The 17529-nt window shown below is 51.4% G+C and overlaps 1 protein-coding gene across 1 annotated transcript; it reads right to left on the bottom strand.

Annotated features, from left to right (window-relative positions):
* Positions 1-8283: 8283 nt before the first annotated feature.
* On the bottom strand, positions 8284-12866 carry GSTT2B (glutathione S-transferase theta 2B). The gene is made up of 6 exons (XM_033198951.1): positions 12621-12866; positions 11215-11302; positions 10115-10265; positions 9849-10022; positions 9023-9496; positions 8284-8710 (listed from the first exon to the last, which is right to left on the bottom strand). Exons 1-5 carry the CDS (start codon positions 12730-12732, stop codon positions 9287-9289), a joined length of 735 nt encoding a protein of 244 aa, XP_033054842.1. The 5' UTR covers positions 12733-12866; the 3' UTR covers positions 8284-8710; positions 9023-9286.
* Positions 12867-17529: the final 4663 nt, after the last annotated feature.

Here is a 17529-nt window from a genome sequence, read left to right as displayed (position 1 = left end):
AATACATTTCCTATAGCCTTCTAATTCTTGGGGAAAGTAATTTATCTGACAGCCCAGGGCCCAGCAGCATCCCATATTTGTTGGCTATAGTCATGGTGACCCAACAGTTGGCTGAGTTAGCCTCCCAGAACATGACCCTTACTGGTTTTTTTGTTTGTCTGTTTGTTTTGTTTTGTTTTGTTTTGTTTTTTGAGACAGAGTTTTGCTCTTGTTACCCAGGCTGGAGCTCAGTGGTGCAATCTCAGCTCACCACAACCTCCACCTCCCGAGTTAAAGTGATTCTTCTGCCTCAGCCTCCTGAGTAGCTGGGATTACAGGCACTCACCACCACGCCCAGCTACTTTTGTATTTTTAATTGAGACAAGGTTTCTCCATGTTGGTCAGGCTGGTCTCGAACTCCCAACCTCAGGTGATCTGCCTGCCTCGGCCTCCCAAAGTGCTGGGATTATAGCCGCGAGCCACTGTGCCTGGCCGACTCTTACTATTAATCAGTAGCTTTGCATCTCTGTTGAGGAACTGGTCAGGAGGAGAAAATCTAGACAGCAGCTCTCCTGGTCAAGACCCAGCCATTCAGGAGCCTAAATGGCATGCCTAGGTGTTTGGCTTTAAACTGTTAGAATGAATGGAGTGCTCTGGTTGTGTTTTAGAATAATATTCTGGCTGCTGGGGGTTGGACTGGAAGACAGCCAGGGAAGAAGCAGGGAGATTGGATATTGCAGTAATCCTGGCCAAAGGTGTTTTCTGAAAAGGGGCGGGCAACTGAAGGGGCAGGAGAATGTGGCCCCTCTCCGTCTGGAGAGAGCTGCAGCACTAGGCCAGGAAGGCACTCTTCTGCGGGGGGATAGGTCTTAAATGGGGACCATGGGATTGGGTGCAATGGTTCATGCCTGTAATCTCAACACTTCAGGAGTCTGAGGCAAGAAGACCACTTGGGCCCAGGAGTTGGAGACCAGCCTGGGAAACATAGTGAGACCCCGTCTCTACCAAAAAAAAAAATTAATTAATTAAAAAATTTAAAACTAGCCAGACGTGATGCCTGTGATCCCAGCTACTTGGGAGGCTGAGGTGAGAGGATCACTTGATCACTTGAGCCCTGAAGGTCAAGGCTGCAGTGAGCCATGATCATCCCACTGCACTCCAGCCTACTCAACAAAGTAAGACTCTATCTCAAAAAAGGGGGTAGATGGGAACCATGGGGAACGAGAGAAGCAAAGCTATTCTCAAGTTTTCCAGTAACCATCCTCCTGCCAACAGTCTTTCTCCGAATCTTGGATTTGGGAATAGGGTTTTCCTACCTTGGGAGGCTCCCTGGGGAAATGGGAGTGTCATACCCACAGGCATCAAAAGCCCTAGGGTTGCACTTGAATAGTGGGTAGGAAGTTCTCTGCAATGCCAGGCACTGTTGGAAACCTCAGGATAGGCCTCACAGGGCCTCAGCCATCTAGGGGAGGCATTAGCTGGAGTGTAATAAATATGACCCTCATGACTGGGGAGGGACAGCTCATTCCTTCATGAGGTCTGGGGCTGTCAGCCTTGCAGGCAGCCAGCCACCCTTCCCCTCTAGCCTCCATCCTGGGCACTGGGCCAGTTACTGGGCAAGGAGGCTGCTGCACCTCCTTTCTCCTCTTCCCTTTTAGAGAGAAAGATACCCCCAGCCTAGATTCCCAGAAAGGAGAGAGCGGATGCACCACTGATTGGCCCAAAGTTCTCTGGAGCCAACCTTTGAGAGAGGAGGGCGTGGCCGGGCTCCGGGCTCCTAGTGAGGTGCACCACTGCAGGCTTGGTGACCCAGCAGTTCCTGCCCGCCACCCCCCACCAGCCGTTCCTGCCTGCAGTTCCTGTTCCTAGGCCTGTACCCTGGGCTCGTCCCCAGGGCCCATCCCCTAGGTTTAGGTCTGCCCTCCCACGCCCCACCCCATCACCCCCATCATGGGTCTGGAGCTGTACCTGGACCTGCTGTCCCAGCCCTGCTGTGCGGTCTACATCTTCGCCAAGAAGAACGGCATCCCCTTCAGGCTTCCCACAGTGGAGCTATGAAGCACTGGGCTGGGCAGCCGGGCCCAGGGTATACCGGCTGCGGATCCCCATCTGTCCCCGCTGCTTTGCAGTCAGGCCAAGAATGCAGACTAACACGAAGAATCAGACTCTCCGGTGTGGAAACTATTACATAATTATCTTGTATTATTTTTACCTTTTGGAGACAGGATCTAACTCTGTCACTCAGGCTGGAGTGCAGTGGTACAATCCTGGCTCGCTGCAGCTTCAAACTTCCAGGCTCAAGCGATCCTCCTGCCTCAGCCCCTCAAGCAGCTGGGACTACAGGTGGCAGATGACGTGCCCAGCCAATTTATTATTATTATTATTATTATTACTGAGGGGAGGTCTTGCTTTGTTGCCCAGACTGGTCTCAAACTCCTGAGCTCAAGCAATCCTCTTGCCTTCGCCTCCCAAAGTGTTGGGATTACAGGCATGAGCTGCCATGCCCTGCTGGTTGTTTATGTTAAAAGAGGCCTCGTCTTTGCATAGTGAATACAAAGCATTCTTCAAATTATAAATTAAGAGGGGGTAGAGCAGGTGCGGAAGGAGGGTAGGGAAATGGAGTGGGGCCAGAATATCTTCACACCATGTGCTTGGAAAAAACAGTGAAACTACCTCCTTGTTTCCTAAGTGGAATAGTACTTGTTTACCTCTGCCTGGGTTTCTTTCTTCTTCTTCTTCTTCTTCTTCTTCTTCTTCTTCTTCTTCTTCTCTTCTTCTTCTTCTTCTTCTTCTTTTCTTCTTCTTCTCCTTCTCCTCCTCCTTCTCCTCCTCCTCCTCCTCCTCCTCCTCCTCTTCTTCTTCTTCTTCTTCTTCTTCTTCCTTTTTTTGACTCACTCTGTAGCCCAGGCTAGAGGGCAGTGGCATGATCCCGGCTCACTGTAGCCTTGACCTCTCAGGCTCAAGTGATCCTCCCACTTCCTCCTCCCAAGTAGAGTAGTTGGGACTACAGGCATGCCACTGCATCCAGCTATTTTCTTTTTCTTTTTCTTTTTTTGGTATTTGCGGAGACAGGATTTCACCATGGTGACCAGGCTGGACTTGAACTCCTGAGCTCAAGTGATACACCTGCCTTAGCCTTCTAACGTGTTGGGATTACAGACATGCGCCACCGTGTCTAGCCCTGGGTCTCGTCCACTTTTATGCATTTCTTGGCATTCTTCTGCCTTTTCTTTTTCCTGCATCTGACTTGCTCTATCTTCACCCAGCTGAAGGGGCTACTCCTAGAGGCTAGAGGCGGAAGGGCCCTGTGGCAGGGCAGTGGGAGAGGCCAGCCCCCTCACCCTGAGCTCCAGTGTTTGCTGGTCTGGCTGGCATAGAGAGATGCAGCTGGAGCAGAATTCAGTGGAGGAGGCAGGACTATAACTGGGCAGTAGGACAGACAGCAGAGTCAGAATCCCCTGGGCAGGCCAGAAGGAGGCCCCTGCTCAGCTGACTCTTCTCAACTGCTACCCTTGGTACAACCAGCGTGAGCCACCTGCTGCAGAACAGGGGCTGGACATGGAGGCAGTTTGTGGAGGGAGAATGGGCAGAGGTGTGCATGTCCATTCAGTAGTAGGGCAAAGAGGCCCACATGTAGGCCTATGATCAGACTGGAGCCTGGCTCGACTGAGGTCCTCCGATCCAAACACATTAACCAGGCACCTAATGCGGCCTCCAGCACCGGCCTGAAGTGCTAAAGTGAGTCAGACCTGGGAACCCCCAGTGGGGAGGCAGCCTTGAGAGTTTGGCATAGGAAAGGAAGAAGAGCTGAGCCACTGGAGGCTGAGTGGCTGAACGGGGCAGGGATTCCCAGCAAGAATGAGGTTGGTCTGACGGTTGGGAAAATGTGTCGCTGGGTCTCTGGGGTGTAGACAGGTCACCCAGCCTGGTCAGAAGGGCCTAAGTCACCAGCTGGGATAGGAAGCTGAATCAGAGGGGGCAAGCCTAGAGCTCAGGGAGGAGGCTGGAGGGGTCTGACCTATGGATGGAACTGACTGGGGGTGGGGTGTGAATTACAGCTCCAGGGAATTGTCCTTGACCCATGTTTCAAGGAGCTGGACACAGGAAAGGCGGACCTCTGATGGGGTCAGGGTCTGTGATCCAGTGACTAGCAGAGAGGCCTCCTCTTCCCTGATGCCTCCCAGACAGGGGCCTCAGAAAGCTGGTGCTGGGATTTTGGGGTGTGGGTGGGCAGAGACCTCAGAGAACTCAGGGTTCTCCCCACTCACCTCTCTGATCTCGCCTGCAGGCCAGCAACACAGCGTTGCTTTTGCCCAGGTGAACCCTCTGAGGAAGGTGCCAGGCCTTGAAGGATGGGGACTTCACCTTGGCTGAGAGGTTACCGGTCCCTGGGCTGCTGCCAGGCCTTGTGGGGCCAGTCAGTCATCTGTCTGTTCACTGTTGATGGCTTGGATCATGGACTGTGGGCTCTGCACCAGCCCCAGGGTGAAGAATGGGCTGAGGCAGGCAGAGGTGCCCAGTGTTGAGAGGGGCTATAGAAGTCCCCTCCTGCATTGTACAAATGAGGAAACTGAGGCTGGAGGAGGGGAGGGACTTGCAGAAGGCCAAAATGCCCAGTCTGCTTCCAGGCCTCCTCACCACCAGCCCAGCCCTCTGAAGGAAGGAGAGTGCTAAGTTTCGAGGAGCAGCTGTACCAGGCATCTTAGCGCTACCATTTTGCCCACAAACCCTGTGGGGCAAGTACTGTTTCCCTGGAGAGTCAAGGGACCACTCAGCGAGCCTCAGTGGCTACTTGCTAAACATCCACCAGGGCCAGACCCCATTTCAGCCCTGGGGCTTGAGCAGCGAACGTGTCTACGCCCTTCCCCTCATGGGATCACATTCCATTAATACAACGGGAGCTGACAGTAACCCATGTAAACATGTAACATATCAGATGTGGATGGATGCCATGGAAAAAATACACAGGGTAAGAGTGGGGGCATGTGTCGCTATGAGTAGGATATTGAGGGAAGACTCCCTGGAGGAGGTGGCATCTGAGCAGAGAGCTGTAGGAATGCGCAAGGCATGAGAGGAAGGGTGTTCTGACTGGAGGGAAGAGTAAGGGTGAAGGCTCCAGGTGGGACAATGCGTGGGGTGCAGACTGGAGAGCAATGGGCCAGGGCAGGTGCAGTGAGCAGGAAGAGCAGGAGGTCAGGACAGAGGGTAGCATGGGACACTGGGAAGGCTTTGGGTCTTACTGCAGGTGGATTGAGTCGTCAGAGGGTTTTGAGCAGAGGAGAACTGTGATCTGACTTGCGTCATAAAGGATCCCCTGGTGGGGGTGAGACAGCTACTGCAGTCATCCAGCAGGCGGCGCTGGAGCCCCAGACCAAGGTGGTGGTGGTGGTGCAGGGTTGAGGGGCGGGGTGGTGGTCGGTTCTGACTTTTCTTGAAACTCTAACTGCAGGGTTTGCTGAAGGGTCGGAGGTGGGCGGGAAAAATGAAAGCCAAAAACGGCCTCCAGGTTGGTGGCTGCATGGTGGCGTCCTTTACCGAGGCCACACAGTGCCTCCGTGGTGGAGCTGGATTCACATTCAGAGCCTGGGATCACTGGAGGGTCCGACACCCACAGAGGCACGATGAGCTCTGGGGGTCACACTGCACAACGCTTCACCATAGGTGGACAGGGGATGGGACGGGGTGGGAAGCAATGCTGCCATGTCACCTGGAAGGTTCTCTCCTGCTGGCCTTGCTCCTGGCCCTGTCCATGCTTTGGATATGTTGGGGAGATACCCAACTTGCTCTCATTCTTTGGACTCACACTGGGTGCCCCTTCCTCCTGGAAGCCTTCCCTGATCCCCTGCTGAAGTTCATGATATTTTGTTTCTTACTTCCTGCCCTTAGTTCAGATGATAGTCTGGCCTCGTGGAGGGCTGTGTGACCCTGGGCAGTTACCTAACCTCTCTGAGCCTCACGTTTCTCCTCTGCATCATGGGGATAGTGAAAATGCCCCAGAAAATGCCTGAAGAGTGATCAGGGCATGCCTTCTGCCCCTGCCATGTCCCCTCAGTGTGGCTATCTTGCTGCATATGAGCTGCATGTACAAAGCGCCTGACCACTGGTATCCCCAGGACCTGCAGGCCCGCACCAGCGCGCATCGGTACCTGTCATGGCAGCACACGGTCCTGCAGAGTAGCTGCTGCTGGGCCATGTGGCAGAAGGCGAGCCATGGAGGGCAGGGACACCTCCCAGGATGCCCAAGGGATGGTGCTTTCACTTTACAAAATCCTGTTTAGACCTGAGACGAAATCCTGGAATGCCAGAGACTGCCTAATTCACTCAACTTGTTTCATAGAAAGGAAACCAAGGACCAGAGCCAAAGAATGATTCCCCTAAAGTACCTTAAATCCTGAGCTACCACCTGCACACTTACACTCACACAGTCATTGACACACAGCCACGCACATTCACACATTCACCCACATCCACACACAGTCACACGATGTATCACATTCACACACATATACACCCACATACACAATCATACCATTTACACACGTTCACACAGTAACACAGTTAACTCATGTACGCACACATATACACCCACACAATGACACAATTCACTCACATTCAATAAAGTCACACAATTCACTCACATTGACACACATACACACCAACCCCCTCCCAAACAATACACACACACACACCCCCTCACAGACACAGGCACACAATTCACACCAACAAAATCACACAATTCACTCATTCACACACATACACCCACATACACAAATTCACACTGCTCACTCACATTTACACACCAAATTCGCACACATATACACCAACGTACACACAGTTCACTACCATCACAGGCATATACGCCCACACATAAACACACACAATTCACTCAATTCACACAATTCACTCACGTTCACACACACACAGTCACTGACATTCATACACATATACACGCACCACACACAGGCAATTCAGTCACATGGCTGAAAGTCAGTCCTCACCTTGCTACGGTTCCCTTCTCAGCGTCCCCTTCCCACGCCTGGACTGCTGGAGAGCCCTGAACACACCCCATCTTCACGCCTCCAGCGCTAGCCCAAGCCCTTCCCTCTGCCAAGAGCACTAAGTGGAACTCAAGGTCACTTCTCAGGACCCTTCCCTGCCCCTCCTCCTGCCAGGTTAACTGGGGATCCTGCTGGCCCCATTTAACAATGAAGCACACCATGGTTAGTTCAGCTGACGTCGGTCTCCCGGACTTACTGCCACCTACACAGCACTGGGACTGACTGACTTTATTCTTTATTTCATGTTTTTTATTGGAGTGTCTGTTGAAAGTAAAGCCATCCAATTAGGAACAATCCAAAGGCAGCCAGCAGGGATCAAGAAAGCACAGGCTGTGGCCGCAATCCCCAATGTCTGATGGGGAGAGGGATTGGTAATGGAAAAGGCCCAGGAAAGCAGGCCAGCGTGTCCCCCAAAGTATGAGAAATCGCTCGAGAGACAGACATTCGGAATGGGACCTAAGACAGAAGCCACCACCAGGCACCCTTAAGGCAGGGCAGTTGCAATGGTTGCTGCTTGGAATACTTCTGGCTAGGAGTGGCACATGGTGGGCACAGGGCAGGCATGGGAAGTGGGGGCACCAAGGCCACAAGACGTGTGGGCAAGTAGCCCAGTATGTGTATGGAATAGTGTGTTTATTGGTCAGCAGTGACATCTACTGTCACACTTGAGAACTGCATCCACAGCCAGATGGCCTCCTGTGAAGACCTCAGGGCAAACTGGGGAACCCTGCCCTTCTTAGAAGGTGATGCTAGGGGGATTAGCAACACCCTTCTTAGAGGTTTGAATTCCTCAGAGCCCCTCCAGCATCTTGGTCTTCCAAATTCCAATGTCCTCCCTTGATCCCCCAGCCCTAGGGGTAGCAGTTTCTTGCAGTGTTTACCTCCGCGTTAATCTGGATTCTCTGTCTTTGGAGTTCTCTAATGCCTGGTTACCAATTCTTTTTTTTTTTTTTTTTTTAAGACGGAGTCTCGCTCTGTCACCCAGGCTGGAGTGCAGTGGCCGGATCTCAGCTCACTGCTAGCTCCGCCGCTCGGGTTTACGTCATTCTCCTGCCTCAGCCTCCCGAGTAACTGGGAATACAGGCGCCCGCCACCTCGCCGGCTAGTTTTTTTGTATTTTTTAGTAGAGACGAGGTTTCACCTTATTAGCCAGGATGGTCTCCATCTCCTGACCTCGTGATCCGCCCGTCTCGGCCTCCCAAAGTGCTGGGATTACAGGCTTGAGCCACCGCGCCCAGCCACCAATTCTTTATATTAAGTTCTCTCTGTTAAAATGATTGTGATGAGGTCCATCCCATGGATATACATGGAGGTCTGTGTGACAATGTACAATCCTACTATCTGCTGTTATTACAAAACTGTCCTAGAAGACATGAATGCTTGTTAAAAGAAATCTTTTAAGCTTCCTAGACTTCAAAGATCATTGCTATTCCCTGTGAAACATCCCCTACATCCTTTAATAGTTGGCAATTCGAATTGGTTACTTACTTAATATTTTGTTGCCCTGGTAATACAATTATGTTGACTTGCTATTATGAAGTTACTTTGGTTAACCATGATGAGGGTTACTAGCACCGACTTTTACTCCATATGCATAACATAACAACGTAGTAAAACCAGTAACTCTTGGTTCCCTATTCAAAGTGTTTGGAATCTTTATTATATTTAAAACACTGATGGGCCGGGCGCGGTGGCTCAAGCCTGTAATCCCAGCACTTTGGGAGGCCGAGACGGGCGGATCATGAGGTCAGGAGATCGAGACCATCCTGGCTAACACGGTGAAACCACGTCTCTACTAAAAAAACACAAAAAACTAGCCGGGCGACGTGGCGGGCGCCTATAGTCCCAGCTACTTGGGAGGCTGAGGCAGGAGAATGGCATAAACCCAGGAGGCGGGGCTTGCAGTGAGCTGAGATCCGGCCACTGCACTCCAGCCTGGGCGGCAGGGTGAGACTCCGTCTCAAAAAAAAAAAAAAAAAAAAAACACTGATGACATTTGCCAATTTTTGAGTGTTCTTCACGTTACTGATTTGTAGGAGTTTTTTTATGTATTGCAGATTTAGTCTCTTACTGGTTATGTCTGCTGTACCTAAGGAGAAGCAGCACTGCCAAGGACACTGTCTTGCCTGTGCAGAGCTTCACATGAAGCTGGAGAGAAGGGACTGGGGCAAGAGGGAAAGATAAACAGGGGCAAGTAAGTAACAGAATGAATCCTCATGGCGAATCTCCTGGGCCCCATCCCAGACCCTTCAGGGGATCCTGGCAATTCGAAGTAGCATAGTCGGATAGACCTCTGGTGGGGGTGTTGGGAGGGTTTTCTTGGCCGCCTGTTCCAGGATGCTCAAGATGAGGCTGTGGGCCTCCTGGCACAGCTCAGCACCCAGGAAAGCCTCCACTCGTTCACGCCATGCTGCCAGTCGTGGCCGTCCCTTGAACAGTTCGTAGCCGACAGCCACCGGCTGCAGGAACAAGGATGAAAAGGTTGTGGGGATACAACTTTCCCAATTGTCACTGCCAACCCGAATGCTGGAACCATGGGCAAATGTATCAGAGACATGGTCCGTTCCCCAGCCCTCAGATGAATGGACCATGGAGGCCCAGGCAGTTTGTTCAGCTTTAGAGCCCAAGAGCAGCCGGGGTGAGACCCCATACCCAGGCAGGAGGCAGAAGCTCAGGGTTCTGGCCCCAGATCATCCAGAGACTTGCTCTATGACTCCGGGCAAAGTCCTGGCTTTCTCTAGGCCTCAGTGTTTCTGTCTGCCTCATGGGTGTGGCACGAAGAGGGACACTGCCCACAGGCTGAGCTCACACCTGCATCAGCTCCTCCAGCGCCATGAGATCAGCCAGCGTCACCTGCTGGCCAGCAAGGAAAAGCCTGTCCCCCAGGAACTTGTTCTCCAGCCATTGCAGGGCCTGGTCTATGGCAGTCCTGTTGCGTTCCACCTTCTCTTCGGGCACCTGGACCCCAATGAGTGGCCCCAACACCTGATGGGGGCAGAGAGTGGGTCAGTGTATGGCCCCTGCCTACTCCCAACTACTCTCTGAATGCCAACCACTCTCCAGATGGCTCTCCTCACCTGGACCCACATGGGTACACCAAAGGTGCCGCGGATGCAGTCGGCATGCCAACCCAGGTACTCATGAACACGGGCACGAGCCTGCAGGTCAGATGGATACCAGTGGTCCGCCGTCTGGTACTTACAGCTCAGGTAAATCAGGATGGCTGAGCTGGGAATGAATGGGCAGTGGCTGTAAGGACACTGGCACCAGGCCTTTACCCCCAGCTGCTCCCATCCGCCAGTGGGGCCTGGGGGTTTCTCTGCATTTGAAGGACTGCCCTCCAGCCTCACCCTCCATCTCCAGCTCCCCAACACCAACCCCTCCTCCCCGGAGTCTCCTCCTGTCTTTGTTTTCTTAGGCACCGACTCTTGGCTGGACCTTCTGCTTTGCACTTTGAGAACCTCATGTCTGTGATATCCCAGCAGCTGCCCTATGAGGTAGAGACTCCCGTTAGCCCTTTAGCACAAGAGAAAACTCAAGGTCAGAATGGTCAAGTGACTTGTCTGAGGCAGTGAAGCTCAGAAAAGGCTCCCTGGACCACTGGAACGCAGCATGGGGCCAGCACACGGTGGATGCTCCGTGGAGTCACTTGTGTGCCCACGTGCATGGATCAGGGATCACGAGGGGAGGCAGGTCTTCGGCCCTCCTCTGACAGGTCCTGCAGCCATCACTTCTGCAGCCACCTGACCTCTTGTCCTCTTCCTGCCCAGCGGCTGGACCTCACCACGAGCTGTGCCCTTGGGCCATGGCACTGGCCTCTAGGCCTGGCCTGGGCAGATTGGGGTAGTCTGCCACAAGTCACTAGAGGCTCTTTTCAGCTTGCATTTGTTGAACCTACTCTGTGCAACACTGGAAAAATGTTCCCTTGTCTTCTCTTCCAATATCCTTCAGTCTGGGAGCAGAGAGGCCCTGGGGCTCAGATGACGCCAAAGATGAGAGGTGCGGGGACATGCTCTGTCAGCCCCTGCTCATCCCGGGCACACCCCAAGCTGTACCTTCTCCCCAGATCCCTCTCCTTTCCCCTTGCTGCCCCATGGGGTATGGGAGGGCCCACACAGTGGGGACAACCAGGGTCACATGTGCTCCGGATGTGGGAGGGGAGAGGGAAGGAGGGCACCTTTCGGTCAAGATGAAATCACCATCCTTGAGCACAGGCACTTTCTGCAGGCTGTTGATCTGGAAGAACTCATTGCTTCTGTGCTGCCCTGAAGAGGAAGAAGTCAGACAAGATCTTCAGCGTAGGCCGGGCGTGGTGGCTCAAGCCTGTAATCCCAGCACTTTGGGAGGCCGAGAGGGGCGGATCAGGAGGTCAGGAGATCGAGATATCCTGGCTAATCCAGTGAAACCCCGTCTCTACTAAAAAATACAAAAAACTAGCCGGGCAAGGTGGCGGGCGCCTGTAGTCCCAGCTACTCGGGAGGCTGAGGCAGGAGAATGGCATAAACCCGGGAGGCGGAGCTTGCAGTGAGCTGAGATCCGGCCACTGCACTCCAGCCTGGGCAACACAGTGAGACTCCCTCTCAAAAAAAAAAAAAAAAAGATCTTCAGCGTAAAAAGGCTGCACCTCTCCACCCTCCCTCTCCCTCCCCAAGCAGAGCCCCACACCCCTGAGAAACAGCAAGGTCTGGTTCCAGAGGGCTGGATCAGCCCCACTCCCTGGATGGGCCTCCCTGCCCTGCCACATTGTGGGGCAGCTGGGGGGGTTTGGTGGGTGGGGCCAGGTGCAGCAGGTGGATGCAGAGAAGTTTTCTAGCCAGGACTCTGGTGGGCAAGGGGAAGGGAGGCAAACTGGGGTGGCTCATCTCTTCCCATCTCTTAATTCTTACAACAGCATGTCCTTTCCAACGTCTTCCGGGCTTTGTGAATTTAAATGCGTGCATTCCACGCAAGAATTCTGAAAACTCCCGGCTGGGCGCGGTGGCTCAAGCCTGTAATCCCAGCACTTTGGGAGGCCGAGACGGGTGGATCACGAGGTCAGGAGATCGAGACCATCCTGGCTAACACGGTGAAACCCCGTCTCTACTAAAAAATACAAAAAACTAGCCGGGCGACGTGGCGGGCGCCTGTAGTCCCAGCTACTCGGGAGGCTGAGGCAGGAGAATGGCGTGAACCTGGGAGGCGGAGCTTGCGGTGAGCTGAGATCCGGCCACTGCTCTCCAGCCTGGGTGATAGCGAGACTCCGTCTCAAAAAAAAAAAAAAAAAAAAAAAGATTCTGAAAACTCCATAAAGTATTTTCTTTCCACCCCTACAGAACAGAAGGTAACATTATCCACCTTTTCAGAAGGTAACATTATCCACCTTTTCAGAAGGTAACATTATCCACCTTTTCAGAAAGCAAGCTAAGGTTCAGAGAAAGCTGTGATCCCTCCAAGGTCACTCAATCGACAGCATTCTCTGGTGGCAGACGCTGCAGGAGGAGGTGAGGGGGCTGTGCGGGCAGCGAGACGCTCAGGGCGGAGCAGGGCAAGGGGCCTGGGGGTGCACTGGATTTGTGGACACACGGGGAAACGGGTTGGGCCCACCTTTGATAATATCCACAGTGCGCAGCTCGAAGGGGATGCCATTCTTCTTGGCGAAGATGTAGACGGCGCGGCTGGGCTGGGAAAGCAGGTTCAGGTACAGTTCTAGGCCCATGGTGGAGGCTGCAAGGACAGCGGGGATGGCAGTGAATACGCTGATGGTGGTGTGGGCAGCGGCTGTGGCAGGCTCAGGGCGGCCGCGGGAAATAGGGGCTCAGGCTCCACTCCCCGGGACAGTACCCAATTGGAGCGCAGCACCCCCGGACCCGCCTCGCCCCTTCGGTTTCTGTCCAATCCTGGCCAGCCTTGTTGGAGACCAAGACTCCACCTCCAGGTCCGTGTGCCCCTACAGGGAGGGCGGTCGCTATGAACGCACAGCTGGGAGGGTGGAGTTGGAGCTGGAGGCCCTCGATTGGGAGGGAGGACGGCGGATGCAGGGGGCCGACGGCAAGGGGAAGAGGAACGAGCTGGACAAGGAGACGCAGGTCTGCTTTTCGGGATCCTGGTGCCAGGGACCCCGCCTGGTTCCAGGCGTCATCCCGACCCAGAAACGACTGCGCCCCGCCATCCTGGAAAGGCCCCAGCGCACGGACATCTGACGGTTCTTTCAGAGCTTTGTTTCTCGGCGCTGCAAGGCGGCGGAAGGGAGGGAGCGAATGGGATCCTCTAAAAGGGATCTTAGAGTTTGACCCAGCGGCATGTGACACTTGCAGACTGGTGGGAACCTTGACTGGAAGGCTGGGGTTAAGGATGAACTTTCTTTTTTTTTTTTTTTTGAGACGGAGTCTCGCTTTGTCCACCAGGCTGGAGTGCAGTGGCGCTATCTCGGCTCACTGCAAGCTCCGCCTCCCGGGTTCCCGCCATTCTCGTGCCTCAGCCTCCCGAGTAGCTGGGACTACAGGCGCCCGCCACGGCGCCCGACTGACTTTTTTTTTTGTATTTTTAGTAGAGACGGGGTTTCACCGTGGTCTCAATCTCCTGACCTTGTGATCCGCCCGCCTCGGCCTCCCAAAGTGCTGGAATTACAGGCGTGAGCCACCGCGCCCGGCCAAGGATGAACTTTCTACCGTCCCCTGCAGAGCAGCTGCTGCCAGACAGCAGGAGCTCCCGCTTCGTGCACAGGATGGGGCAGGGAGCCCGCAGCCGCGGAAGGCAGGAATGACTGCGCAGGAACCTCCTTTCTTCTCCCTGAATCCCAGCCCTGGCATCTCACCACGGGGCAGAGTGAGGGTCCTGGGCTGGGCCCGGGACTCTAGCTGAATCTTTCAGAGTATCCCATCCCTCTGGCCAGTGGCCCAAGCGAGTGAACCAGAACGCTTCCTTGGGAGTTTTGAAGTTGGAACTGGAGAGAGGAGCTCCCTATGGGGAGGTAAATGGGAGCTGGGGCCACCTGTAGTGACATTTCCTGAGTTCATGGAGTAGGCGAGTCTCAGAGAGAAAAATTGACTCAGAGAAAGGGAGTGATAGCTGGGAGGGGTGGCCCACACATGCAATCTCAGCTACTCTCATGGGATCTGTTTGATGTCTCGGTATGAAAGGACTTTCTAAGCCTCAGAACAGTGGAAGAACTGAACAAAGGAAAAAACTAATACATATACAAGGAGATTTTGTGGAAGAAAAAAATGGATCAAACTTAAGCAAAAAACTGGGAAGGATCTTGGTAAAAGATATGTCAGAAGGAAGTAATATTCTTTAAGATGTTCTTAGAAATTCATCGGACAGGCGGGGTGTGGTGGTTCACGCCCGTAATCCCTGTACTTTGGGAGGCAGAGGTGGGTGGATCACTTGAGGTCAGGAGTTTGAGACCAGCCTGGGCAACATGGTGAAACCCCATCTCTACTAAAAATACAAAAATTAGCCGGGTGTGGTGACACATTCGGGAGGCTGAGGCAGGAGAATCACCTGAACCTTGGAGACACAGGTTGCAGTGAGCTGAGATCATACCACTCCACTCCAGCCAGGCCACTGAGTGAGACTGTCTCAAAACAAACAAACTAACAAACAAAAAGAAGAGAAACTCATCAGACAAAGAGAGGGAAAAAATGAGCAAAGGAAATCAGCAGATGTTTCATTGAAGGACAGAGAAAAATGGTCAATACATGGATGAAAATATGTTTAACTTCAGTAATAATCAAGTAAGCACACACCAACACAACATGCACACTTTTTATCAAATGTGTACATGTTTTGGAAATGAGTACTCCCAATTAATATGTACAGAGCACTTCACAGTGCCCAGCACAGGGGTGGCACCCTGTGTGTGAGAATGAAATAGGTAGATTTGCGCCCTGCTGAAAGTAAGGGACTACCTCTCTGGAGGATCCCTTGGGTAATAAGGAGGTTTTCACACCTTAACTGTGTCTGTCCTGGGGCCTGGGAGCAGAGCCCCCTCCAGCTGGTGGGGAAGGGAGCATGGTGTGTTTGAGGGCAGATTGGAGAGAAGTTGAGTAGAGTAAGTGTAGACTCTTCCTACCCAAAGTGTGGTCCATGGACCAGGAGTATCAGCATCACCAGGGAGCTTGTTGGAAATACAGAGGCTCAGGCTCCACTCTGACCTTACTGATTGGGAGCATAAACTTTAACCAGATTCCAGGGGGGATTCATATACACATTCCCATTTGGTAAGTGGGGGGTAGTAGGAGGTGAGAAGTGGGGAGGGGATGGCTACTGCACTGGAGAAGGCTGACTTTGTGTTGGTGAAACCCTGTCTCTACTAAAAAATACAAAAAACTAGCTGGGCGAGGTGGCGGGCGCCTGTAGTCCCAGCTCCTCGGGAGGCTGAGGCAGGAGAATGGCATAAACCTGGGAGGCGGAGCTTGCAGTGAGCTGAGATCTGGCCACCGCACTCTAGCCTGGGCGACAGAGCGAGACTCCATCTCATCCATCTCAAAAAATAAAAATAAGTATCTATTTTAGAAGTATTTCATGTTTGTTAGATAAGACTGTGAGAATAGAAGATATGAACTTTTGCCTTATGAAAGTTATTTTACTACAGTTTTATTAAGAAATTAAAACGTGTTTAACACCTTTTAATTCAAAATATTAGAAAAGGAAACTTTCCACTGATTGTTTTATGATCATCAGTTTTGTTTCCATAAGAAATATACCCATTTATTATTACCTTAAAAAGAAACTGCAGGTAGCAGGATTTTGCTCCCCATAACTGGCCCTGTCAGATTGAACATTACTGCCGAAGCAGTGGATAAAATGTGACTTGTAGCCTGCATGAATCACAGTGTCCCCTGAAACCGCTTGTTTCTAGGAGGGATTTTGTTTGATCGCTCCTTGACCCTTTTCCAAGAAACCTAATTTGCCCAAGGGAGTCTCACACTGGAAAACAGTGTTTGCGTCTGCTTAGGGAAATGTGCCTGAAATAATGACTTATTTAGAACTGAGAACAGAATGGAATGGAACGGATTGATAAGCCAGTTTGAGCAGGCAGAGAGCGACTTGGGCCTCTAAACTCATAAAAGGAGCTCAGCAGCAAAGCACTTTGCCTACCCTGTATCTGGCAAGGCCCATCTTCATTCAACAAACATTGTCTCTGTGAACTCTGTGCAGAATTCTTACTCTTATAAATGCCTAAGGCATGCCATTTCATTTTAAGTTTCACTGACACTTCTAAGATTGTGCGGATTTCTCGATTCAGCCCTGCAGACCCCAGTGTAGAAATTGCTCTCCAAGGTATGTTACCCGTTTTAAACTCAGTCGCGTCCGTTTAGATGGCTGCAGAATGCTTGTTGGTGGTGATGCCGCTCGGAGTTAAAGTACTTGCTTGGCTGCCAGGAGAGTTGGCGAGTGTGCTGGTGCATGGATTACCCAAAGAGGGGGCTTGACTCAGCTTCTTTCTCACTTACTGGACTGAAAATGAACCAGCAGTCAAAAGTAGGGAGGTGACATCTCATCTAGAGGAATGAAGAATGAGTGGAGGTAAAAAAGGGGAAAAAAAAGGAAGAAAGAACTTTACCACTGGATTGCTCTTTGTGCTGCTGCATTTCCTGTTTCTTTTGCTTTTTCTTTTTTCTCTTCACTTTTCTGCCAATAAAATGTAGTCGATTTGTCTTACCACTATAGCCTCAAGGCTAGTAACCCTTTGAAATGGCAAAGGTGCAAACAAAAATGCTCTTAAATTTTAAAAACCTGGAGCTAAGTTGATCTTCGTCTTAATCTTCCTTTGCCGTTTGAAGTTTTTTAAAAAATTAAACCATTGACGATATTTAAATTGGCAAGGCTAAGCTTAAACAAAGTCCTATTTAGGTACAGTGGTAATGAGAGTTTACCTTTTTATTTTTAATTTAAATCTGTCTTTGCACAATTAGCAAATTATTAAAAGACCTCTCCTGCAAAGTCTGCAAGCAATTGCCTGTTCCAACTAATAAGAGAACATGTTTTACAAGGTTCATGTTGATTAATTGACAAATGCTGATAAAAATCAAAGCAGTGGGAAAATGCAGTGCACCAGCTGCAGCATAAATTACTTCTGTTCAATAATGTTTCCAGTGGCTATACATTTATGGTTTACCTTTCAATAAATATTACTGTCTTAATTGAAACATCCATTGTGGAAATTTATCTCTGAAGATGATTGTCAGGAGCCACAGCTAGGACTAAACTTTTCTATATCTGTGTATGCTTTTCTGCTCAATTAAAGACATTGATTGCTGTGAACATTTTAAAGATGAATGCTTTATATTTTGTATGAAAGGAACACAAACACATTTTAATATACTTGGAAAATCATACACTCTTGATTGACCTCAGTGTTCTCTACATTTCTGATAGCTTCAACAATAAATACAAAATATAACTTCGAAACCACTAGCCTTACACCAATCCATCAGCTGTTATGGCAGCTATGAAGGTCTCCATTAGAAGGGCTATAGCTGGCTGTTTTATGCTTGTGTATGTTTCC

The sequence above is a fragment of the Trachypithecus francoisi genome, unplaced genomic scaffold (genome assembly GCF_009764315.1).
Source record: "Trachypithecus francoisi isolate TF-2019V2 unplaced genomic scaffold, Tfra_2.0 Contig00196, whole genome shotgun sequence".
Lineage (NCBI taxonomy): Eukaryota > Metazoa > Chordata > Mammalia > Primates > Cercopithecidae > Trachypithecus > Trachypithecus francoisi.
The sequence above is the reverse complement of the archived record's forward strand: the minus strand, read 5'-3'. Positions and strand labels throughout refer to the sequence as shown.

What these genes read in the sequence shown, in the direction of transcription:
- GSTT2B (XM_033198951.1), bottom strand. Translation starts at nt 12,732, where the DNA reads ATGGGCCTAGAACTGTACCTGAACCTGCTTTCCCAGCCCAGCCGCGCC. An exon ending in GATTTCATCTTGACCGAAAG is followed by an intron (nt 10,266 to 11,214) that starts GTGCCCTCCTTC and finishes ATTCATTCCCAG; the next exon opens with CTCAGCCATCCTGATTTACC. An exon ending in GTGTACCCATGTGGGTCCAG is followed by an intron (nt 10,023 to 10,114) that starts GTGAGGAGAGCC and finishes TGCCCCCATCAG; the next exon opens with GTGTTGGGGCCACTCATTGG.